The sequence below is a fragment of the Rhipicephalus sanguineus genome, chromosome 8 (genome assembly GCF_013339695.2).
Source record: "Rhipicephalus sanguineus isolate Rsan-2018 chromosome 8, BIME_Rsan_1.4, whole genome shotgun sequence".
Taxonomy (NCBI): Eukaryota; Metazoa; Arthropoda; class Arachnida; order Ixodida; family Ixodidae; genus Rhipicephalus; species Rhipicephalus sanguineus.
In genome coordinates this window covers 23,237,385-23,263,722 of record NC_051183.1, presented here as the reverse complement: position 1 = coordinate 23,263,722, position 26,338 = coordinate 23,237,385, and the positions used below count along the sequence as shown (strand labels likewise).

The 26,338-nt window shown below is 43.9% G+C and overlaps 1 protein-coding gene across 1 annotated transcript; it reads left to right on the top strand.

The window, feature by feature from the left end:
• Positions 1-351: 351 nt before the first annotated feature.
• Positions 352-26,338, top strand: LOC119402630 (uncharacterized). The gene is made up of 6 exons (XM_037669753.2): positions 352-665; positions 16,690-17,031; positions 22,606-22,631; positions 23,744-23,933; positions 25,535-25,658; positions 26,227-26,338. Exons 1-6 carry the CDS (start codon positions 374-376, stop codon positions 26,258-26,260), a joined length of 1,008 nt encoding a protein of 335 aa, XP_037525681.2. The 5' UTR covers positions 352-373; the 3' UTR covers positions 26,261-26,338.

Below are 26,338 nucleotides of genomic sequence, written 5' to 3'. Positions count from 1 at the left end.
AGCGTGTGGCGCGCTTTAAAGATCGTCGCCCCGCTCCTGCGAATGCCGTTGCTCTTCGTCCTACAGGGCGTGGTCGCTTTCGTGCGCTTATCTCGAGAAAAGAAGGGGCGGCCGGTGGGGTGCTTCGCGTCGCTCGCTGCAGCGGCCGCGTTTGCGAAAGGAGCGCGCTGTTCAAACAAAAATAAGTAACAACTGTGACAATTAGTTCGCGCTCGTCTTGTGTGTACCTGTTCGTTCGTTTCGTGCGTCGTGCTTTAGGTTTGAGCAGTGCGCCTCAAGTGTCGAGCTGTGACGCTTTAGTTTTTTTGTTCTTGTTCACCAATGCAAATATCACTACATTCTCGCAGCTGAAGAACGCGCCCCTCGCAGAGTCATGGTTTCCATAAACGAAAGCGTGTGCGAAAGTGGAATCTCCGACACGCCCGTCAAGGCCTTCGTCAACTGGGATCCTCCTCGGGCGGTCTTTAGCCCGATCAAGGCGTACGTCATCCACTTCATTACGGCGCAAGGCGTCGACATCCAGATTCGCGTCCCTCCCAACGAGACGCAGCATTTCGTGGACTCCGTGGAATGCTGGACCGCGTACATACTCCGTGTGGAGGCCGTGTTTGAGTCCGGAGTGTCGGCTTTCTCTCGAGCATTGTTCTACGCCACGGGAAACCAAGGTGAAAAAATCACAATTTTTATGCACTGTGAAACGTGATAGATAGTGCTAGTTGTGCTTGTACGTACATACAATGTCAGATATTGCATGGATCTGCTGAAGTTGAGTGCGAACAATTTTTGTTTTGTTGCTAGCCATCAATTTCGGAATGACATCATTCGTGGTGCTTCATCTCACTGTCAAAATTTGTGTGCTAGAAAAGTAAACAGACGTGGCATACCCAGGAATTCGGGACATCGCTTTTAGTTCACCTTTTTTCACACCACGTGGCGTACGGACCTTCAACGTTCAAAATTCGCGCGATGACGCTTGCCGTAGTCGCGCGAATCGAGAAAACCACAATACATAAGAAAAAGCACGACGACGATATCCGCTACAAGCAGCGAGCGCGAACCTAAATCGACGAATGATAATCGCAGCGCATGCAACGAGCGGCCGGTTGGGCTGCTCGACCATGAATCAGCAGTTCTGTTGCAATGAAAGGAGGCTTACATGTCGCTTGGCTGCGCTTGATAACGACGAGCTCTCGAAAGAGCGTGAACCCCAGGTGGTTGAAATTTCCGGAGCCCTCCACTACGGCGTCTCTCATAATCATATCGTGGTTTTGGGACGTTAAACCCCAGATATTATTATTATCGAAAGAGCGTGCTGCCCTTCTTCGCATCCCCTGCCTCTTCAATATATTTTGTCCGATTATATTGTTGTTGGTTACCACGGGTTTCTTAAAAGTTCTAAAGCAAGAACGTCCTTTAGCACTGCTCTTTTAGTAGTGTGAAAAAACCTAACTTCCAGAAAATAATACAAGCTTGTGAGGCGGTGATGACGATCGCGGGTTTCAAGATGTGTAGACAGACGCTTGCCGTCCCTAATTTCAGTTGGTCTCAATTTATAAATTCAATATTTTGCGCTTTTAAAAGACGTCATGCCGTGTTATATTCGCTGCCCACAGACATTTTTCTTTAAAGCTCAATTACCAGCAGAGGTAAAGCAACAATACCTTTGCAAGCACAATATTGTTCAATGATCTTCTTAAAAAGAATAATTTTAATAAAGTCAATTTAGTTTCAACAGCGCCCCTAACAAGCTCTCGCGGCTATGCGCCCGTGTGTCTGAGAAAAACAATAAGGCCGCCTGTGACATACAGCATGTAAAACCGTATTGCCCATGCGCAGTTGGGGTGGTTTACGAAATACCCCTCAGCTAGGTAGGACATACATCGGCCACACTGGTCGATGTTTAAATATCCGATTAATGGAACGTGAAGCCTCCCTTAACAATGTATGTGGTTTACACTTGCCTTCGCACTGCAAGTCCTGCGCATGCGCGCCCCGGTTTTTCGGAACCAGGGTGCTTGGGAAAATTCGAAACCAGGTGGCCAGAGAATTGTTGGAGGCGTTTTGCATAAATAAGAAGGGTGCCCAATGTGTTAGTGTGCCTTCCTTGAATTTATATCGCAACGAATTGCACTTTTTAGACAAGTCTTGATAACTCAAAGTAGGTTGTCATTCTGTTACCGTGACTGTCATTGTGACTCGCCCATGCGCATGGAGCTACCTGGAATGCAATGTTCTTTCCAATAAAACAGTTTTACAGCGAAAGCTGTTATGAGATCATTTCACCAGCCGTTTTTGGCGCCGTAGTTGTCCGCCGCCGCCGCCGGTGTCCGTAACCAGTATCGCTCGAAATAAGAAAAAAAAAAACGAAATAAGAAAAAAATTCCAGGATGGAACGAGGTTCGAACCTGGGCCCTCTGCGTGGGAGCCCAGTATTCAACCTCGGAGCCATGCCGGTGCTTGAAACTGCTTTGCAAAAACGTCCTATACAGGCTTCATGTCGGGAAGGAACCACATTAGCATATGCAATATAGCGTGGTAGAAGAGTAAAATAAGCACCAAGCGTCGCACAACGCGAATTCTGTAACCAGGCGTCACACAATGCGAATTGCGCAACGAGTAGGTTGTTGAATTCTTCCAACCCATTACAAAGGACTCTGCCATAATTCTTCATCGTCATCAGGCACAGCATCAACAAAGGGCGCATAATGCCTTACATGCGTATAGCAGGTACCAACGCTCTCCGTAGAATGACGAAAAATGGCACAGTGCCTGCTGCCCTACTTCTCAAAAATTGCAATGATTTATAGCGTAGTGGGTTCCTCGCAAGTGCACTTGTATTGGTTGCCAAGGAAGCCCATAAGCGCATGATCCACTTCCTCGGGGTCTCAGTAAAATTACACTGATTTATAGCGTAGTGGGTTCCTCGCAAGTGCACTTGTATTGGTTGCCAAGGAAGCCCATAAGCGCATGATCCACTTCCTCGGGGTCTCAGTAAAATTACACTGATTTATAGCGTAGTGGGTTCCTCGCAAGTGCACCTGTACTGGTTGCCAAGGAAGCCCATAAGCGCATGATCTATTTCCTCGGGGTCTCAGTAAAGTTCTCCCCCCCCCCGTCTCTCTCCCACGTCAACATATGTTATACAGCATGACGGGAGAGGGAAATAGCGACCGGCCGTCACCCAATGCAAATTACATAACTGGTGGCCCGTTTAAAGATTCCAACCCATTACAAAGGGCTGAGCCATAATTCTTCATCGTCATCAGTCGTCGCGTCAACAAAGTGCACATAATGCCTTACAGACGTGTAGCTGGTGCCTCGTTTCTCTGCGGAATGACGAATAATGGCTTAGTAGGTGCTTCCCAACTTCACCAAAAATTGTGATTTATGGCGTAGTGGGTACCTTTCTAGTGTACTTGTATGGTAGCCCCAAGAGAGCTTAAAGGGGTCATGAACCACTTTTCCAACTAATGATCTAATGACCTCAGTATCGAAGTTTACTGCCTTCCGAATCGATTGCCGCAAAAATTTCTCGAATCCGTCAAGAATCAGCGGAGTTATGGGGGTTTGGCGCACCCTCCCAGCGCTTTCTCTCTTTTCTCGTGCCGACGAGCACACTGGAAGCTAGATAGGGAGGGATGGCACGGGGGAACGAAGTTACGTCAGCGCGCGTCATGAAACGCGATCGCTTTTCCGTTGTGATTCGCTTGCGCGAGTGCGGCTACCGTGTATGAGGAGTGCGGCGCCGGTAAGTGGCGGCACCCCGCGGCAAGAAGCGCATCTGATCCGAACGCCGCTCTCGATTTACGTCGGCTATCGGCCAATAAGCATGCTATGTCCCTTGCGACGTAAACTGGCAGATCCGCGACGTCAACGTGCAGGCGCCCCGCCCACCGACGAGAGTGAGAACCGGCCTCTGTTTGAAAAGAGGGCGCCTGAGGAAACGGCAGCTTTGCGCTCCGCTTGTGGCCTTTATGCGGCGCGCACGACTGTAATATTTGGCAGAGCAGTTCGTAGCTGTGTCAGCTTTCCGCAGGATGTGTTTTTTCAACAAGCCCAAGGGGTGCTTCATGACCCCTTTAACGGGCTCTAGAAACGCCGCTCTTCCAGCTTTCGCTATGACTGTGCTGCGGTTTCAGCGCAGGCCTGGCGTTTTTTTTAGTTTGGCACCAGTTCTGTCATTTCTTGTCCTCGTTCCTTTATGCCTCCAAATTTTTGTCAGACCATGCACCAACTAGCCCAAGAACGCGTTTTAGTCGATAACTAAAGACGCAGGAAATCACCGACTTCATTATGCTCATGACATGCTACCCAGGCCACGTTTTCCTCTCCGCTAATTGTTGGTGAAAGAGGGATGAAACAGATTAGACTGATATAAAGTATCGTGAAACCCGCCTTCTTGTTTGACTGCCTATGCTGATCTGCAACCCTTCAGGGTGGTCTAGTGAATAAGGTGCTCGACTGCTGACCCGCAGGTCGCGGGATCGAATACCGGTCGCGGCGGCCATATTTTCGATCGAGACGAACTCGCTAGAGGCCCATGTACTTAGATTTAGGTGTATGTTAAAGAACCCCAGTTGGTCGAAATTTCCGGAGCCCTCCACTACGGCGTCTCTCATAATCATATCGGGGTTTTGGGACGCTAAACCCCAACAATTATTACTATTATATTGTGCTGGTCTGTAGAATTGCAGGAGGTCGCGGCTTGAAACCCGGTTCTTGCGGCCAGTTTTATTCTGGACAAAATAGCTTGTTTCTATTTTTACATGGTAAAGTTCGTTAAAAAGTCTCTCGTCAGGACCCATTTAATATTTTAATTACGATTTGAAATCTTTTGCTTATGTTCGCAAGTGACGTGGAAGGTTCTCGAAAAGCCGTTTTATGTTTATTCTCTGTGTCGTGCCTTTGTTTACCGATAGACAACGTAGCACTTCACGAGGCGATGTTTCTCAAATAGTGGATTACACTGAAAGTTGTTAAAGGCAAGCTGAGCAACCTTCCACGAATATCTTTCTTTTTTTTAGTCAATTAGTTCACTGTTGAGCGTGAAAAAGCGCGCCGAGAGGGGACAGAAAACGAAAAGCACACACACACATCGCTAGTGTGCGTGCAACTCTTACAATAGCGGGGTGCACCCACTATTATAACAGTTGCAAGGCATTGAACTGCCCTGTTACCGTGCTGCCAGACGGTAAACATGGCTGTCAACACAGGCCTTGTCCGCCTCGGTGGAGCAGTAAATATGGTGCTCGGCTGCTAACCGGAAGGTCCCGAGTTCGATCCTGGCCGCGGCGGTCGCATTTCGATGAATGCGAAATGCTAGGGGCCCGTGTATTGTGCGATGTTAGTGCACGTTAAAGAACACCGGATGGTCAAGTATTCCGGAGCACTCCACTACGGCGTCTCTCATAATCATATCGTGGTTTTGGGACGTTAAATCCCAGATATTATTAACGCAGGCCTTACCTATACCACGGCGATGGTCTGCAAGTCTGCACGCGGAGTTTTTTCCCTGCATTTCGTTACGTACCATAGGCAATGTACATACTCTGTTTTTCTTACGTGATGAGCCCCACTTTTTTTCTGTGTTGGTTCGTGGCGCTTCTAGAGTGGCCGCATTGAGCTTCTCGCAATGGGAGCTTAACTGAAGCCACGTGCTGCACTCAATGACGCTGAAATCAGTGTGTTGCAGTGCGCGGCTCACATCTCGCAGAAAGTGTGACCCCCCTCTTAAAGGCATGGCCTACTTTTTGATTATTTTCATACTTAGTAGACACGATATTCGCCTGCTAAGTGACGGACCGAATTTGTCAGAAATCTTATATGATGAAATTCTTCGGTTTCCTCGCATCACTCATTGCCATCGTCTCAATCGTACAGTAATGCCAATAAACACTAGAGGGTGCTAAGTAATATAATTAATTAAGAGGGCAGTGTTGTATGGCTTGTGATTTTCAAAGCTCCTAGTGACCCGATGAGCTTGGAAGCGTGGGCTCGTGCCATGCCAAGGAAAGATCGAAAGCGCACGCCTCGTGACTACGTTTGCGAGAAGAACTTCTCGTAGACAAGGCCTATCATTCGTATAAAAAAAACGCACTGGGCCCCTTATGCATTAGACTAAGACGACTCGAAGGTGAAAGTTTCTTTCTTGTCGTCATTCGATGTGTCTGTTCTGCCCCACCCTCGTGCAAAAGCTTTCTGCACCTAACGTGGTTTTGCACTGCCTCTGTGATTGGCCAACCGATCACAGAGGCAGTGCAATGCGACAATGTCATGTGATGAAGTCACGTTATGTGACGTCATCATGCCGTCATAATTACGCGATCTTGGGAATGTGTGACGTCATAATAACGTCCCATCGTGATGTCATCACGTGATGATTTTTTCTTGACGCCGCCAACGCCGTGGAAGCAATTGGCTGATAAAGTGTGGCGCTGCTGTGTAGCGAGGTCGCGTGTTCTGTTCCCTGCCACGGCGGTCGTATTCCGGCGGGGACGAAATGCAAGAACACATGCTTACTTAGGTCTGTTAGATGCACGTTCTAGACCCCCGGGTGTTTAAACCTATCAAAGAATCTCCCACTGCGGCTTGGCGATATAATGACAATGGGGTTATGGCACGTAAAGACCCTTAAAGTATTATTGTTTACGTAGGCCGCTTGGGGGCAACAAAAATAATGCATGAAAAACAACCTCGTACACACGCGTCATCATTAATGCGGGAGTGTCACGCACAGAGTTCTGCCTAAATTATTATTCTGCATGTTCCATCACAAGCATCTGCTTATCAATAATTCGGAAGCATCCATGTGAATGCGCACATGGATACTTCGGAATTACGCATGCTCTTGCCGCAGGATAAAAAAAATCGAGATACAAAGGGAGAAGGCTATGATATTCCTCTAGTCTTGCTTGCTTTATTCGCTAGGCCATCTTCTGGGGCTGCTGTCGCATCCGAAAAGCTACAGCGCAGTGTGTCCGTATTTTGGCGGTGTCTGTATTTTGGCGGTGTACAAGTAAAGAAATGGCTCCTCCTGGTCTCTGTATATATATTTTTTTGCAGTGAGATTGCAAGTTGTGATATCCACAACCCGACTAGATGCTTAATACGAGTGCGGTTTAAACCGATGCACTGTGGAGAAAACAATAAAACAGGTTGAATATAAATGCTTCAAGCTTTCATTTGTGGTAATTCAATTTACATAAACCAACACTCTACCAGTTTCACGCCTTAGTAATACTACTACTACTACTACTACTACTACTACTGCTGCTACTACGACTACTACTACTACTACTACTACTACTACTAATAATAATAATAATAATAATAATAATAATAATAATAATAATAATAATAATAATAATAATAATAATAATAATAATAATTATTATTATTATTATTATTATTATTATTATTATTTCCTCCCCTCTTGTGTTCATTTCTCTTTGTCTACGTGTATTTGCTCTTTTTATTTCTTAAGACTGTCTGTATTGTATAGTTTATTTTTATTGTTTTTTTTTGCGTGCGCCTGCACAAAGACCTTACGGTTGTTCCTGGGCACGTTAAATAAATGATTGATTGATTGATTGATTATTATTATTATTATTATTATTATTATTATTATTATTATTATTATTATTATTATTATTATTATTATTATTATTATTATTATTATTATTATAGCAATATTATTATTAATAATAATAATTGTTATTATTGTTATTAGTAGTAGTAGTACTAGTGGCGTTTAATGTCCCAAAACCAGGATATGATTATGTGGGACGCCGTATTGGAGTGCTGCAGAATTATTGACCACTTAGGGTTCTTTAAGGTGCACCTAAATCTAAGATTTCTTCCAGTATTTTTATATACGGTTCGTCGACGCCCTGATTCCGTTGTGCCTGAATGACTCCTGACATCTCGACCGAATCAAATACCTTCTCCTAATCTCTCACGGCTATATATAGGGGTTGGTTATATTCCGCGCATTTCTCTATCACTTGACTGATCGTGTGAATCTGTTTATTGTCGAGTAGCCTGTACGGAATTTTGCTATATTTTTAAATCGCTTGTAGACTACGGACAGTAAGCAGATCGGCATGTAATATTTCAAGCCCTTGACGTCGTCTTTGTTACGAATTAAGGTGATTTTAAAATTATTCCAAGATTCTCGTACCTTCATCGTCAAGAGACACTTTCTATATATGGTGGCCAGTTTTTCTAAAACAATCTGTCCACCGTCTTTCAACAGATCTGATGTTACCTGATCCTAACCAGCGGCAATTGCCTCTTTGCGTTCCCTCTAAGGATTTCTTTACTTCCCATGTCGTTACTGGTGGGTTGTCCGATTCCTCTGGTCTACTAATATACTTCTTACGTTATCGTCCTCGTTGTCCTGGCTACTGTACAGATATTTGTAAAGCTCCTCAGCTATTTTAACTTTCCTATCCATAGTGACAGTCACTTTGCCTTCCTCAACCCTTAGTGCATACGTCCGGTTTTTGCCTGTGCGCAGTTTCCTCTTGACCCCTTTGAGGCTTCGTCCGTTCTAGAGATGACCGATAAAAGGATGGGACGAAGTCAGTCACGTGCGAGTCACGTTTGAGACCCCAGCCCTGCAGCAAAAATTAAATAAAACGATACAACTCGGCTTCCTAGATAAAGTCCAGGAGCGGTCTATACAATTCGCGCATCCACTTGGAATCAACGTCCATCGGCACTGTCGACGAGCGCAAGGTGAGGCTGCGATATTTACAGAGTACTCGAGAGACTGATCAGACCGCGTGCGCGTCGCTCGCACCCCATACACATGTATATAAAAAATGATAAGATTCTAGCGCCCTTCGTTGATACTAACTGCAGTTGTTGCATTTTAGAAACGCTGGTTGTACTTTCACGTGTTTGCTCGCAGGTGAATGCATGCCGTAGATATGTGTAGTCGTGCGCAAGATGAGTCTCTAACACTGAAATTATCTTTGAAATACGCCATAACGGCTAAACGCAGTGAGCAAGCGCAAAAGTGTTCATGACACCAAATGCTGAGGCGGAAAATTCTATGTCCTTTCAATACGGCACATTCGCATTAGTACCTTCCAAGTATTCATACACTAAACATGAATTCGGTGTTCCGCTCACATTCCGCTCACGTCGTGACGGCATCGGCACGCGATAACGCACATATCGATTAACTGCTACGTCCGATATACATACGCTCGGCAATACCTACACTGACTGTGTTATTCCTTTCACATTTCATGCATAGATATACAGGCAGATGCGTTTGGATAAGTGTAGTCTTTTGCGATGTAAGAATATTCAACAAGTCGCGACGTGTACGTTCCTTTCGTTTCGTGCTCCCACGGCACCAACGAGCCGCGGGCGACCGAACGGCCGGCTCGCTCGATGTACAAACTTTTCCCATAGTGAGCCACGCTCCCGCGGGGCTTTCTGGGATTGCTTGAAAAGGTTCATTAGCAAGCGAATCTCACAATGCATTCACCCTCTCTCTTTAGACTATCATCTGATGCTTTGCAATCATATGCCTAAATTAATTTTTTATCATATATATGCACTTAATTATTAATTTCCTAAAACTATCAGTAGATTTAATTACTCCTTTAAATTGCAGAAGGGTGTCTTGAAAGGTCAGTTGGTACATGTTACTGCGTTTCAAACAGCGCAAAAACGGGGCGAAGGCTAAGGAACAAACAACAGAAGCGCTGTTCCTTTGTTCGTTAGCCTTCCTGCCGTTTTCGCGCGGTTTTGAGTGCAGTAACATGTAGCGACTGGCCCTTGAAGACACCCTTCTGCATATTGTTCCTCTTACAACAGGCTCTTTTGCACCCAGTGTTTTACATAACTCATCAATGTGCGAGCGCTTGTGTTGTTGTTTTTTCCTTAGCCTTCGTCCAATTTTCGCGCCGTTTTCAACGCAGTACTCCTTTAAATCGTCATCTCTCGTAAACATTTCTCTTGACACTTGTCGGTGATAGATGGTATCTATATTAAACGAATAATTATAATTGATTACTAATTAATGATATTTATGACTGCTAATGAATGACATTCTACTACTTCCCACCACTGTACTGTAACTGCATACATTGAGATCTATAGCTGCATAGATTAGATACTATCTATCTATTTTACTGCTGTCCTACACTGACAGCTTTCACCCATAAATTGAACATATGTTGAATTCATTGTCACCATTCATTAGTAATGCACTGTGTACCAAGGTGCGAATGTAGATCAACATTAGTAAGATACTCTTACCGTGAATTCTGATTAGCTGACCTAATTTTCAAAAAATTGCGCAGCTTGCACTGAGTCGCGCGCCCCGCCACGGTGGTCTAGTGGTTATGGCACTCGACTGCTGACCCGAAGGTCGCGGGATCGAATCCCGGCCGCGGCGGCTGCATTTTCGATGGAGGCCAAAATGTTTGAGGTCCGTGTACTTAGATTTAGGTGCACGTTAAAGAACCCCAGGTGGTCGAAATTTCCGGAGCCCTCCACTACGGCGTCTCTCATAATCATATCGTGGTTTTGGGGCGTTAAACCCCAGGTATTATTATTGCACTGAGTCGCGCAAACCTTGGCTAGAGCAGAGCTGGTCGGCACTTGGCTGGTCTTGGCTTGACTAGACACACGTGCATTCACACGACGATGCACGAAGTGTTCACGGGGTCACATTGGTAATCACGAGTATAGACTAGGCGTTGATCGGGTTCGATTGGGTATCGCTCGGCAGTCACAACACCAAATAGGTTAATTAGCTTAATCATATTAATTGGAATAATTAGCATAACAGGTCTAATTTGCACATTTGGAACTTGGTCTAGCTTAACTTGCATTCCTAGTCAAGCTAGCAATAATTATATCTTAATTAGCTTAATTACACTAATGAGCTTAATTAGTATAATCTACATACTCGAGGCTTCATCTCGACGAGCTTTCACCACAAGTTAATCTAGACATAATGAGTTAATTAACGTAATTAATGCTAATTAGACTCGTTCATAATTAATATATCGGTATCGCTCGGCATCTCTTTCCGAGCTCGGCATGACTACGCAGACTAGAATCTCAACTCGGCTTAATTAGGGCTAATTAGCCTTCTGGCTGAATTATGCTTGGCTAATTAGTTTTCATCGTGCTCAACTAAACTTAATTACAATTGGCTATGATTAACATGGCTTAACTAGGCACAGCTATGCTGAGTGCGCCGGCATAATGATGATTGTGTTTTGTCTACATCGCGAGTAGTACAAAGCGTGGGCATAACTCTGCTGTAAAAAATATTAATATTACTTACGCTGCAGAGCCCCTAAATGCCAATTAGCACACATTCCAAATGTATTAAGCCTGTTGTTACATGCTTTCATTTCATGCATTACTATGTTGTCGACCTATTAATTATTGACCATATACCCACACTTGGCAACTGCCTACAACGATCACTAATAAACTATAATCGTCATCTTTAATTGCTAGGTTCCATAGATTTTCCCCAAATTATACCTGATTACTAATTATCGATAACTATCACTAAAGATAATTGCATGTTGCTATCTATCTCGGATGTTAATTTCATACATTGAATACCCTATATATATCCTGTACATATCCTTCTATACTGAAAGATTTCTATTATAACCTTAAAATTGGTGAATTCATTACAAGTGATTACTTATATGGTCAGGGTGCAAATGTGCATAATGTTGCCGAGTAAATCTCACGCAGTGTGAATTCTTGGGGGTCATTGTCAACTCTGTTAATTTTTCATAGTAATTAAGCTAAAAGACCCCTAATCACTAATTAGCAACCTAAGATTCTTATATCTTTGATCCTCTTCGTCTCCACTTCCATGTGATACATTACAACGCAATCCTCGGATTAGTTGATTCTTATTGACCCCTTTTCTATTTACTTCAAGGTGTAAATATTAATAATGACAGAGTACAATTCCCATATCTCTTATACCTTTGATTACTAGTTAGCTATAACAGTATCTACTGCTAGTTACTTGCATGCGACAGCCATCTAATATTAGTGGCGTGCATTGCAATACTATATCTAAATATATATATATAATATACATGTCCTTCTATACTAACCGCTTTCACCAATAAGTTTTAAGTAAATTGTTAAATTCATTAGTACCCTTGATTACTTACACCCAGTGGAGCAAAATTCGTATCCGTATCAATATATCTTGTCAATTCTTACTTACTTTGAATTACGAGGAGCTATTCTCATTTTTTACCATCTGCTCTAATTAACCTAAGACTTCTCATTGCTAATTACCAACTTAAGACCTCCACAGTATTCATACCTTCCATATCTTTAGCAGCTTCAAGAAAAACAAGCTTATATAAAAACACTGACATTTTCACCTGTTTTAGGGCAACCGTAAACACTATGAAGCGTATGCACCCCTATAAGGCGGTTTCGCTGCAATGCACCTTAGACAAAAGTTCCCGTCGAACCTCAGAAACTTCACTGACATCCGCCAAACTTCACAGCTACGAATATTGAATCATCGAGATTAGGTCCCTTCAGTGATTTAAGCAGGTGAGGGCGCATTGTTTTTATATAAATTTTTAAATTATCTCCAATGGAGTTTCACATAGCACATAAAAGTGGCTCTCGAACCCAGGAAGTTAATGGGAATAAAGCAAAACTTCTCGCACTGTGGCATAATGACTCCCATATTATATGGACGAAGTGATTTAAGCGTACATTGAAGCGTTACACTACAATAAATGTTCAAAGGTCGGTTCCCATTGAGTGACGGTGCCACTTAGCAGCCAACACAACAGATGACGCTAGTTGTCGATGTCCCGAATTCCTGGACATGGGATTATGAGAGCTCAACCTCTGCGAGAGTGAGCGACTTTCAACTGACATTGGAAGACAGCGGTGTGCACTCAAGTGGCCCTTAAGTTCAGAGTTAAAGAAATTTTCCTAGAAAACTTGACCTTTCCAACAGCATTTTTTAAAATTATTATATCTTTATGTTATCATTAAAATCATATGTGTGGTCAAATTAAATTATGCCCTTTTCGCAAGTTTTGAAGAACTATTTACCGTCCTTGAAAGGTTATAGGCTGCTCAACTGATTATTTATAACGTAAAAACCATGAACTTGACCTGGTTCAAGTGTCGTAATTAAGGGCTTCGGGAAAAAAATTTTGGCTGCTATCAGTTCACGCAGTGTGTGCTTTTTTAAGTTAACTTTAGACTCCATGTTTTTAGGCTATGAAAATAGTCGTATGCAGGCGACATGATAGATAGTGCTAGTTGTCTATTTTCTATTCAAGTGACGAATAGGAGAGGTTGGTGCCTTCATAGCGGCACCGGCTACTCCATCTCGCTTCGCAAACGAAATTTACAGTGCTTAGAAAATAAAAAAGACACAAAATATCTCATACATTAGAAGACGAGATGTGCAAACACAGTACAATCCAAGAGCACATGATTCACAAATATTAAGTTTCTTTTACTTACTAGACAAGCGGCGAAAGGAGGGCTAGTTGATATATAACTCAAAAGAGAAAAAAAAAACAACAAAAAAAAAACAACGCGAATACGGGACGAAAGAAGGTAACACGAGGAGAGCGCCCGTCCTCGTGTCACCTTCTTTCGTCCTGTGTTCGCGCTATTTTTTCCACTTTTGAGTTATCTTATTTACATGATCTGGTGCAAGTTGGTGCAAGTTCATGATTAAATTTCGTTGAGTTTGCACGCTAGATGAATGCAAACATCGGCATAGTCAAACGCCATGATTTTGCTTCAGATTTCAGTCATACCTTAATAATAAGACCTCATTTACATCGAGAAGGTCATGAGAGATGGAAAAAAGAACAAAGAATCTGGAGGTGACCCTAATTCTTGTCTTAGGTGTCCGGTAGTGGCCCTCGCATGTCTGTGTTCGGGTGCCCCGGTGTATCTTTACACTCAAAGGACAAGGGTGTCTTTTGACTCTTCTTTGCGACACACTTGACTCTTCCACGCATAAATCTTTCTTAGAGAGTCACGTTGACTCTCTTTAAGAGAGTTGTGGGACGCACGACTCTCCAAAAAAAGAGTTAGCGTGCCTTTTTAAGGAGAGTCATACATCCCACGACTCTCCTAAAGAGAGCCAGCGTGCCTTTGTAAAGAGAGTTACGCATGGGAGAGCCACTTGTGTAGCAAAGAAGAGTCAACAGACACCTTTTTTTTTTCTTAGAGTACAAGATTAATATTGTGTTTCGCGCGCTGCCGAGGCGGATATCAGAAGCCACGTGGAAAGAAGAGTGTGGGATGCAGGGGCGTAGCCAGAAATTTTTTTCGGGGGGGGGGGGGGGGGGCTTCAACCATACTTTATGGTGCGGGCGTTTGTATGTGTGCGTGTATATATACGCAAGCAAAACTGAAAAATTTCTAGGGGGAATCGAACCCCCTTCCCCCCCCCCTCCCCTTGGATACGCTCCTGGTGGGATGCGTGTTGGAATGCGTGGTGGGATACGCTCCTGGTGGGATGCGTGATGGGATGCGGCACCGCCCAGTGCCGCAGTGATACCTGCTGCCCATAATCTTTCGATGAGCCTAACTAATTTTTATTAAATATCATGACAGTTAATTGATCCTTATCTTGAGTAATGCTATGCTCCGGTGGGATATGTATCCAATATAAATGTTCACTTGAACTAGAACCATAGACTGATATTTTTATAAGACTTCTTATGAATATTCTTAGAACGGGAAGTAATTGTTCGACCGGATATTCTTGGAAGAAAAGCAAGAGTGTCACTCGGTGCCCGTGTCATTAAAATGCCCGAGATAACTGGACTAGCTCTCTACTTCTTTGTATGCAAAAAGTACCGTATCTATTGCTATCTATGTGTAATGTATCTATGTATCTATCTCTAGTATCTATGCGAATCCATCTCTAGTATACATCTGTATATAAACCCGATTCCTTACAAGATTGAGGAGCTTGTAGTTCACGATTTGTTCTTACACGGTGTGGCCTTCCACTGTTTTAAATCAATCAATCAATCAATCAATCAATCAATCAATCAATCAATCAATCAATCAATCAATCAATCAATCAATCAATTAATCAGTGTTTGTTGGGCCAACAATAAAACACGGGAGAGTGGGAAGTACACCGAGAGGTCCCGACGTAACAGCTGTCGGGGGCCCCTCCTAGCGATACATAAATACTATGGTTTTACGGGCCAAAACCACGATATGATTATGAGGCACACCGCAGCGGGGGACTCTACCTTATCTTCGACCACATGCGGTTAATTAACGTGCACTACAACCTCAGAGCAGGAGAGCGGGTTGCGAAGGGCAAAAGGTCCGTGTACTGTGCGATGCAAACGTGCACGTTAGAGGGGATTGAATACAGAGTATCATGCGGGCGCCTTTATACACGCCGGCAGAATTCTCTGTTTTTCATTAAAGAGCTTTCTCTCTTACTCTGCACGTTGGAGAACACCCGACGGTCGAAATTTCCGGAGCATTCCACAACGGCGTGTGTCATAATCGTATCGTGGTATCCGAAGGTTGTAGGTTCGGTCCCTACCTGCGGTCAATTTGATTTCTCATCCACTTTAATTCATTTACAGTTATGTGGTAATTACTGCACTACAGCTAAAAGCTACAAATATTATCCCTTATACCTTCCTTAGCTTCCTAGTCTGTTGGTTTCGTTATATCGTGGTTGTGGCACGTAATACCTCCATTATGATTATTATTACCAGTGCGTATTTACTGCTTTAACGCGATAGCGTTAAGTAGCTCATTTCGCAGAAATTTCAGTGTCGGTGTTGGCACCGTTGGTTGTGAGCAAAAACTCGGTGCTGCCGATGAGCGAAAAACCGAGATAGGCGCAAATAAATAAAAGAACGCTTGGGTGCGAGTAGGAATTGGACCCAGGTATCCTGCGTAGCAAGCCCAGAGCCACGCACGTGCTCTAAATTTTACTTGGTGTGGTTTCCGAAAAAAAAAACACTTTACGACTGGCATGCAGTGGGAGGAGTCTCCTCAACGCATGTAATATTGCGTGGCAGAAGCGCAGAATCGCGCCAGGCGTCGAAACATCTGAACTGCGCGTCGAGTTGGTGGTTTAAGCGCCCACTTACTACAGACGACTCGAGCTTATTTAATCATCATCTTCAGCAGCAGCAACAGCATCAACGAAATGTGCAGCTAAGCAGGTGCACGCGTTGCATTACGGGTGCGTAGTGGCTAGTGGGTTCTTCGCCAATTCGCAAAAGCAAGAATTATGGTGTAGTCGGCACTTCACAACTGCACCTGCAGTGGGATTTTCCATTCCTTGCCTGTGCGGTTGAGGTGGAAGCGAGAAGTGAAGCCAGGCTAGCGATTGAGAAGGCGATGTGAACGGGGACTAATTACGACAACACGTTCCACTCTTGAGGGCGAAGCTCAAGCGTCCGCCAAGTTAGTCTTTTTTTCATCCACTGCATTTCGAATTACATCATAATTACTACACTACAGTTAAAATCTACAAATAATGTCCACTATACATTACCTATAGTTTCACGGTCTGTTGGTATTGCAATGTCGTGGTTTTTGCACGTAAAACCACGTATGCGACTATTATTACGAGTGTGTGTTTAGTGTTTTTTGCAAGTACTAACCTGGACGTTCATTTTCCTCCAACACCTGAAGGGCACGACTTCATGCCCCGTGACGTGATCGCCATCGAAGACCGCACGAGCTGTGAGGAGGGTGGCAAGTACGCCTTCGTAAACCTACGCTGGAGGCCAGCCCGGCTGGGAAACTTCAACGTGTCGGGCTACACCGTGACGGTCTACGCCGACAACGGCACGACGAATTCCATGCGTTTTGGAAATGACACCAGGGTCCTCAAGTACGTCCCCATCTACTGCGACGGCACAACGGTCATCGGCGTCTCCGCCAGGACTCGCGTGAACCTGGGACTGTTCGACTACGAGATGGGTGAAATCATCTTCCCAGCTGCATACGTGGCAATCTCCATCGACACGGAGCGTGAGTCTGTCTTATCCTACACACAGCTAGGGGTTCTGCCCAGAAAAATTTCGTAGGAGTCTACATTTTGAGAGTTGTACCAGTATGCTATAAGAAAAAATCGAGTATTTGGGTAGTATTTCTGACACACAAATATAATCGCCATCTCGCTTGCTCGCGTTTACTTTCTAGAAAACCCGGCTCTCGCCACTTTTCTGTTAAGAATGCCATGTCACGCTGATAACCTCATCAAAGGCGAAAATTAACCGTCGGCGTTGGCGTCTTCGAGATTTGGCGAGACTTGACGTTAATCCACGAGACCGGCGTCAGAGTCAACACGAGTGATGCAAAAAACCATCATGCGATGACGTCACCCTAGGACGTCATAGCTTTGTCACAAATTGCCAGAAGTCGTGACGTCATCATGACGTCACTGCAAAGTTTATAATGTGGCGTCACATGATGACGTCATCACAACAGTTCGCATCTTGGCCATTAATTGGCCGGTCCCGGAGGCACGTAATGTGCAGAAGGCTTACAATGCTTCCGGTCCCGGCGTGTGTGCAAAACCACGCTTGGCGCAGAAAGCTTGGGATTGGGAGGATCAATTATTGAGTAAGAAAAAAATGATGGCTTTCACCTTCTACTGGTCTTGGGCAAATGCATAAGGCATCCTGTGAGTTTTTCTAGCTTCACTGTTCTTGAAACCTGCGCGTAACCGGTATGACACCAAACCAAGGATTCTGAGTTGACGTTAACAACGATGCATTCTCATATTCATTCACTTGCCATCGTTTTTGTGCATAAATAAAAGAAGAAGCTGTTTACGCAATTGGTAGGGGTCTTGCTGTAGGGGTCTTGCGCCTACATTGCCTTGATAACTGTAGCAAAACATAGCAACATTGCAGCACTAAATGACGTCACCTAGCCGCACAAATCCCTCGAGCTAGCGCCGCGTTTCTGCCACCTCTATCCCGGAAGTGCTGTCGGTTCAAACTTTACTAAACGCAAGTCTAATAACTAGGAGAATGGTTAACCGCACATGCGGGTGAAATGGCACTAATTAGGTCCTCGTCTTGATTGCTCGTTTGTTAGTTTTAAGCTACACCACGCCTCCTACGTGTTGCTTGCCTAAGAGAGACAGAATAGCGGGCATCGCGTATGATGCGAACCTCTCCTGCGCATACAGCCTTCATTTTTATGAAATGGAACACGCGAGCGCGTTGCGAGTGCACGGTGGTGCCGTCCATTCCACTGCCTACGCTCCCGTCACGAATGTGTCTTTAGTTTACGCTTTCTTTTTGATATCTGTCTTCCGTAGGGACATTTCAGCAAAAAAGTGATTGATAAGGTTTGTTTCTATCACAGCTCGGAAGCATTCGGGAGAAAAACGAAAAGAATAACATTTTTTTGCACAAACCATGCAGACTTGCTTTTACTGTCTTACGTGCGTAGCCGCAAGCACAAGTGATATAATAAGAGCGCTCTTCATCCTACGCGGAGTTAACTTCGTCCGCCGTGGCGGATCAGCGGTTACGGTGCTCGGCTGCTGACGCGAAGGTCACGGGTTCGATCCCAACCGTTGCAGTCGCATTTTGGGGGAGGCGAAATGGTAGAGGCCCATGTACTGTGCGATGTCAGCGCACGTTAAGAACCCCAGATGGTCAAAATTTGCGGAGCTCTCCACTACGGCGTGCCTCTTAATCATATGGTGGTTTTGGCGCGTAACACTTCAGAAATTTAGTATTAAACTAACTTCGTTTAGTAGATAATCATGACGTCTGCTATCCGCAGAGGCCCGTGACGTCCACGAAACAACATAGAGTGATAAAAAAAGAAGGAAAAATGCAAGGAGGCGTGCAGCCAATAGACGGAAGGGCACCGCTCTCTCCTTTAATTTTTCACGTTTCGCCACTGCGCTGCGCCACGTGTAATACGATACGAGGCTATTTGCCAAGCGCTCGCATGTTCACTTTCATGAAAATGACGGCTATACTTACGGCCCTTTCAGGCCCAGTTATTCCTATTGGAATCATAAATTTTATAGGTTAGTCAGCAAACCACTTGGTGAAAATAATCGGTTGTCCGTCCGCTAGAGCTCATACTTAGCATCTGCTCTAGTTATGCTGCCAACCTGGTACACACAACAAAGTGAGGCCACGTATTAACGAAGAAATTGCGGAACCGGTACCAGTCTTCTCGCATTTGTGGTTGTTGTTGATCACCTATTCGCGAGAGGCAGCTTCTTGTATCACCGTGCAGAGATAGCGCATTTATTTTAGTTCTGTATCAACAATTTGAATTTGGTTAATGCGTACTATGTTATCCCATCGAAATAATTTTTAAATACTAAGTTATGAAAAATATTCGTAATAATAATGAATATTGATTATTTGATTAATTCGGTCACTGAACACTCTTGATTGAAAAGTGTGAACACGCATTTGTTCGCTTTTTGTGGCCTACCATGATCATGGGCATCTCAAATTGTAAAAATCAGTTGAAAAAGTCTGCGATGCTGTACGCTATACTTATAGAGGTCTGGTCTGGTGCCATCTCATCTATGCTAGGGTTGCCAAGTGCATGAAAACACTGATATTTTTTTTACTTACTTTCCATTATTCCACTAGCCATAAAAAATGCATTTAGAAATTTTATTCAGCAGCTTTAATATTACTCTGAAATCACAAAATATTCTTTCCCTTGGGGCGTGTTCTCTGGGCTACAGCAGCAAGAACGTCTGCTTAGCCATATGCGAATTTCTTGGTGACGCAAGAATGATTCCTTGTTAATATTATTGCCAATCAAAATTTGGTACTTTGGAATTCCTCGTACTTGGTGATTGTTTTCCGTATTATTGCATTATTCTTATATTTATTCTATATTAGCTAGACATTCTTCAATTTTCATTTATACCCTAGGCGGCCGGTGTAATGCGGCCAAAACAAATTTGGGTATATTCCCTTTACCTCCGGGTTTCGAAGATGAGAGCTGAAAAAAACTCTTCAGTGATCTTTGCAAACACGCTTAGTTCTACTACCTTTTTCTTACCGAACGTTTTCCCGTATTGGTGGCAAATTGCTTCATGCCATGCTTGCACAGCCACTGCCGTTATCAAAAGGCTGATATAGTAGTCTATTGTTTCAGATAATCACAGCCCCTCTTGTAAACGCGAACACCTGAACACAAAATTACCCACACACGGAAAAAGATGGAGCTGTCTCGTGTTTCTGCCAACCATGCGTCTTCGGTGTTTGCGTTGCACAATCAAGACGTTGAAATTATAACGGAGACGGCCCAATGGTCTGAAAGAAAAATAAATCTGCGCATCAAAGAATAGTGTTTACTCTCAAAGTGATCTTATTAGGATTACTGTGCTTTCAGACACATTGTAGTATACTTTCACACGGTGTACATATCAAGGCTTACTTCGTTGTTTTAGCTATTGTACAGTGCACCATGCGGGTACCAATTACGCCTGGCGGGAAATCGATCAGTTGCTCTTGGAAAGCCCTACGTGTTTCCTTTAGTGTATCGCACCACACCTGGATGATTAACATTGCTAAGATTTTCTTCAAAACCAATCCATTTTCGCGAATATGCGCAAGAGTAACTGTTTTATCCAATATTACTTCTCTTTGTAATCAACCCGGCGTTACTGTTCAACCTTATGACGATATGATTAGCTCGCATGACGGACCAGCTGTGATTGGGAGGAGTTGATGTCGAGGTCGATTTCAGGGCCCGCGCTAGTGTTCTCCTAATACGGAGTTTTTCTAATGAAAACTCAGGGCAAATGTGTTGCGTGTATGTTTCCTCCATGCGAGTAAATGAAGATTTCCACAATTTCTCACACTGGTATTAAAAAGTCTATGATATTTTCGTGATTTTGCGACCACCTCAGTTTGCACGATGGGCTGCAATCACTGTGCGCAGGACGCAACACTTTTTAGATGCGAAGCATCTTATGGCGGAGTTCAAACCGGTGGTGGTGGTGTGCGGCGTGAACAACTTTACTGCGCATGCGCGAACCCTCTCCACACACCTCTCCAACTTTCCCCTCTCTCACTTCCCCCTCTCCCCTTACCCACTTCCATTCCCCTCCCCCGCTCTCACGTACCCCTCTCCCCTCTCCACGTCCCCTCTCCCACTTTCTCCCTCTCCACTTCTCCTCCCCTCTCCACTTCCCCTCTGAAACGCGGGCTTGACATGCCGAAACGCTGCTTCGCATCGCCTGATGGCCCCCTTCAGCGGAGATGGTGTGATTTTTTTCTCTATGATAACAGCTACATTGCAAAATGACTAAAATAGATGTATAATGAATTGATAATCTCCAGTGCATGCTGATTGTGAAAATATCGCTATAAGAGGACGTAGGAACAGCGCGAACACCACGTTTTGAGATTTTGAGGGCTCTTGCGACACTACTGCCGAAAATTAAAAAAATGGACAACTACAGAAAAAACAGATAGCAAACTGAAACAAGTTAAACAAAAACGTGTCTGATCCCTCTGTCATAGGAATCGGTATAACACGAAAGTAAAACGAGTCTTCACAGACGTAGTTGACAGTTTGTTCTTTCGCCCCAACGGCGAAGGAATGAATGCTATAGCAACAAATTGTAATATCACGCGAAGAACGGCAACCAGCTCGAAACGTGCAACGCGCTACTCAAGCGGAAAGGACGCACGGAACGAACATACACAGGATGAGCGCGAATTGTCACAGTAGTAACTTTTTGTTGCGTGAGCAGCGCACTTCTTTCGCAAAAGCGGCCGCTGCAGTAAGCGAAATGACCTTCGTTCTCTGAACGGAAACTTGCGGTGAGAGCACAAGACGTACAAACCAGCGCCATCAAGAGATGAGCGCGCGCACGAGCTACCACGCCCTGTAGAGGCGCGCACTCATCGCGACGCGTGGGGCGCCGATCCTTAAAGCGCGCTCTTCGAGCCATTCGCGCCATCTCGCTATTGATAACGAAAACACGCTGATGTACCACCGATCTCTGAGTACCGCCACCGGCAAATGGTGTATATAAATAGCTCGCCGTTAGCATTGCGAAGAACGTGCCGTCTGTGGCCTAATAGTTTCGCGTCTCGCGCTGCAGAGCGCGAGGTCTTTAGTTCGACTCCCGGTGACGGATCTTTTTCTTTGCCATCTGTTAGTCTTTATATTTTACAATGACATATCCGTGACGGAAATACGTCAGTGGAGCTGTGGTGGACCCCGTCATAAAACACTTTCGTGTTAAAATAACTTGGTAACGTGCATGCAGAACTTTAGAAATGAAGTAGGTGAGGTGATGTAAACCTCAACCTCCCCACAGCCAACCAGTCAAAACGTAACAAAACAGAACACTAATGCCGTTATTAATTTTTGTTTCAAAATTCCAGCCTTTCTGCGTTTGAACCACGAGGAGAGTGGGATATGCAAAGATGACAGATACTCTGGTTCAAGCTGCTAGGTCCAAATGGAATGCCAATATGCGGGAACTTGCGTAATTAGATCTTAAGCATTCGCAAAGTGCTGTCGCTTCTTGATGACTGATGTTGCAGTTGTGAACTTTTTCATTATAATGCCCTTTTCTTTTTTCAGCCTACATTGTTCCTTCAAAGGAAACGGTAAGTTTGCAAGATCATTGTTTTCTTGTTTTTTTAGAAAGCTAGGGCAGAAACTGTGCCATTCAAATAAGAGTTATTCCAATAGAGCTGTACCGTGTTATTAAAGCGAAAATTGACAATCACCATTTTTGTAGCACAAAGCAAGAAAATACATACGGATCCCTCAGAAAGAAAGCCTCTTAACGAAAACTTCGTTCTCGTCGGGTACTCGAACCAAGGACCAACGCCTCTACACTCAGCCGATTGAGCTCACCAGGATATCATTAACTGGTAGCCACCGCGCCAGAAAAGCGTTGGTTCCAGTTTCGATCCTCGGACCGGGAAGAATATTTTTTGTGCAGAAAGAATTTTTTATCTGACAAATCCGCATGAATGCTATTCATTTGTACCACAAAAAACCAGTGGCTGTCAATTTTCGCTTTCATAACTTCTCCGCCAACTTGTGCCATTCCACAGAACTCGTTTGCAATATTCACCTGTAGAGGACATATTTTCTTATTCGATCATTTCATTCAATCTTCTGCGTCTTCATCAGCATGAACGTAGCTTTTCGCAATTAATATGAGTGAGAATTAACAGCCGTCTATGCATCTACAGTTACTACTCAAAATCTAATTAAAAACTTATTGCCATTATAAAGACAGCAAGGAGAATTAGCGTTTCTTTTCACGCGCAAGAGATCCCGATAGCGGCCACGCCCTTTCGAAAGAGTATTTACGATATTGTAATTGCGTAAACACCAGGTTGGTTCATTAACTCCGTTATTTTACAAATGATCAGTCAGCAGCCTTGTTTACCGCCAATGAGTTACCGAAGTCTGCATCGTCTACTGAGCAATTAAAAACGAAGACCATGCCATGTTTATCCGTAATCCAATCTTTCATTCATCATCGGCCTGTCTGACGTCAAATGCAGGACGAAAGCCACTCCCAAACTACTCCAACTCACTCTGGCTGCGCGAGCTGATTCCAATTTACGCGGACAAATTTCTTCATTTCGTCGCTCCATCTAAGCCTTTGCCGTCCCCGGCCACGCTTCCCATCTATAAGGAACCTTAGGAGTTATTTTGTATTGTAGAAGTGACATTCATACCGGTGAATTTCTTCCTCCAGACCACCACTGCCCCATGCGTTACGAAAGGCAAGTCGACCGTCACTGAGAGACCATCTTCAACCACCACTGAACGAAGCACCACGAAGGTGACCGCAACGACAAAGCCCAGCTCAGCAACCACTGTTGCAAGCACTGAACACATCGCAACGACAACAGAACCTCACCACAGTAGCACGATTTCGAATAACGGTAAGACAAACTCGTTTCTTCACTGTGGTGAGGCCTCATGATGTGATCATGACGGGCGCCGTAAGAGAGGGTTTGTGATAATTCTGACTATTTGCTGGCAGTTTCCGTGGCAATATGTAACGAATGTAACATTGCTACAATTGCGGAGAGCCAGAACTTCAAACACAGTTGGCGTTGCCCCAACACGAAGCGGCGCTCAAAATTAGCGTTAGGAAGTATCGTAATCGTCCGTGAATTTTTTGTGCTGCTTCAGCAGCTCTCTGTTGTCGCAACACACGCGCGACAAATTTCACTTACGTTGTCATGACAATACGTTATGTCACACAACAGAAAAGTGTGCCGCCGCATTACGCACGTGCAATAACTGCACAGAAATCTTGTAGTAACAACAGCAATTAAATTGTCCTAGTTGCAAGTTATGTTGTCATGTTCAACTGGGATTTCTCGACATCTAACTGGTTACGGCTATCCAGCTTGGTACAGTACCTAGGTAAAGCTTTTCTTTTTTATAACGAAAGCTGTGTGCGCAAGTGTTTTTGCATGTCACCCTGATTAGTTAACGATCTTCTTGTTCTGAGACTGGGCATGTCAAAAGCACAACACTGTAGTTGCTATCCAAATAAAGCCGATGTCCAGGGGAAGATGGATTCTAAGCTTTATAGCGGTTGAAGCGGCACCTCCTGTTCAGGGAGGAAGAAATAGTTGGAAGGACAAAGAGGTTAGCCAGCGCAGTTGCAAGGATGTGTTAAAATAGTTATCATGTCACAGAGCAATTATGTTCTTAGGTCGACTAAATAAGCAAGTGCAACGCATAGACAAAGTCAACTTTCAGTCAGTTGTGATTTGGGCAAGTTGTTATGGAGTTTTTCGGAGACCGCACAGCGCGTGACCATGGTAACAGCTTTCAGGACATTTCTTTGAAACGAACTTATAGAAAATGATGTTACAACGCTTAAGCTTACTTCTTAATGGCCGATGCTGTTGAACTTTTCTGCAGGGCCTCGGCAAGTCTCTGTACACAGCCGTGTTGTAAACTGAATAGCAGCCAAAGGCTGCAGCAATCACGCATTTCTTGTTGGAGAATTATCTAGACGGTGTGCCTAAAAAGTAAAATCTCAAGTCTGGTCTGTTATCATGAGTTTCCGCTGGGTAACGACTTATCTGGCCAACTTTTCAATCATGTTCTTTTGTGGTCAGAGCTATATTCTACTTCTTTTGCTGCCAATCTACAAAATATTTCCAGTATTAAAGTCGTCTTATGCTTTAAATTGAAATAGCTGACCGTAAAACACTCCATATTTTAGCACCGTGAACATTGCTCACATGCGACTGTGCTTTAAACCATGCAGGCTCGATTATTTATTAGATTAGTAATAAAAGAATGGGTATTAATTATTCAGAAGGTCAGTGATGCAACATTCTCATCATTCGATCCCGACGGAATGATTAGGTTGTCTGTGAAAAAATTCTTCCTCTTTATATATATATACACACACACATATATATATATATATATATATATATATATATATATATATATATATATATATATATATATATATATATATATATATGTATATATATCTTTGTTTTGTTCGCAGTGGAGCCCGTTTCATCAGGTGTATCCACTTCAACGATCCTTTGCGCCGTCCTGATTCCGTTGGCGGTCATTGTATTCGCTGGTCTCCTCTTTTTCGGCTACAAGAAGTTCAAGCAGTCTGGAGGGTGAGTAGACGCCTGTTGAATCTATAGCGCAACGTTGTTTCACCTCTCGAAGACCGAACATACTGTCACCACATAATTTTTTGTGGTTATTCTGATTACCAGAAACCTCTCTCATTCATGTCTCTTATTTCGTACATACCTTCATTAGGGTTTGTGATGCGTAGGAACTTTCATAAATAAAAGAAATCTTGTAATATAGTAATGGTAAATGATGAAACGGACATTATATGTGATTAAAACATGAAAAGCGTGGGAAGCATTACAATCCTAATGTCCCCTTTGCTCAACGTACGGTAAACATACCGAAATATTAAGTATGTAAGCATAGAATTCTCTCGTGTTCCTTATTGTTTCTACTGCTCCTATCAGTTTTTTCTCGTTCGAAATTATAGTAATTGAAGACAACGTAGTCTATACAGTACTAAGAACGGGTACATCTAAGGCATTGACATATCTTTCGTGCTGCTTGTGCATCAAGTTTTATGAATATTCTTTGCAATGCTTCCAGCCATCACTTTCGAAATGGCGTGCTGATTCGGCGTATGTTCCTTTGTCCTCTCTTTTACAGGGAAGGCCTCTTGAGCGCCAGCGACAGCCCCTAAAGCAATTCGCTAAAGCAGCGTACATAAAGTACCTCTCGCCTGTGGGCTGCAGTAAATGTTATTATCGATAGAACATAA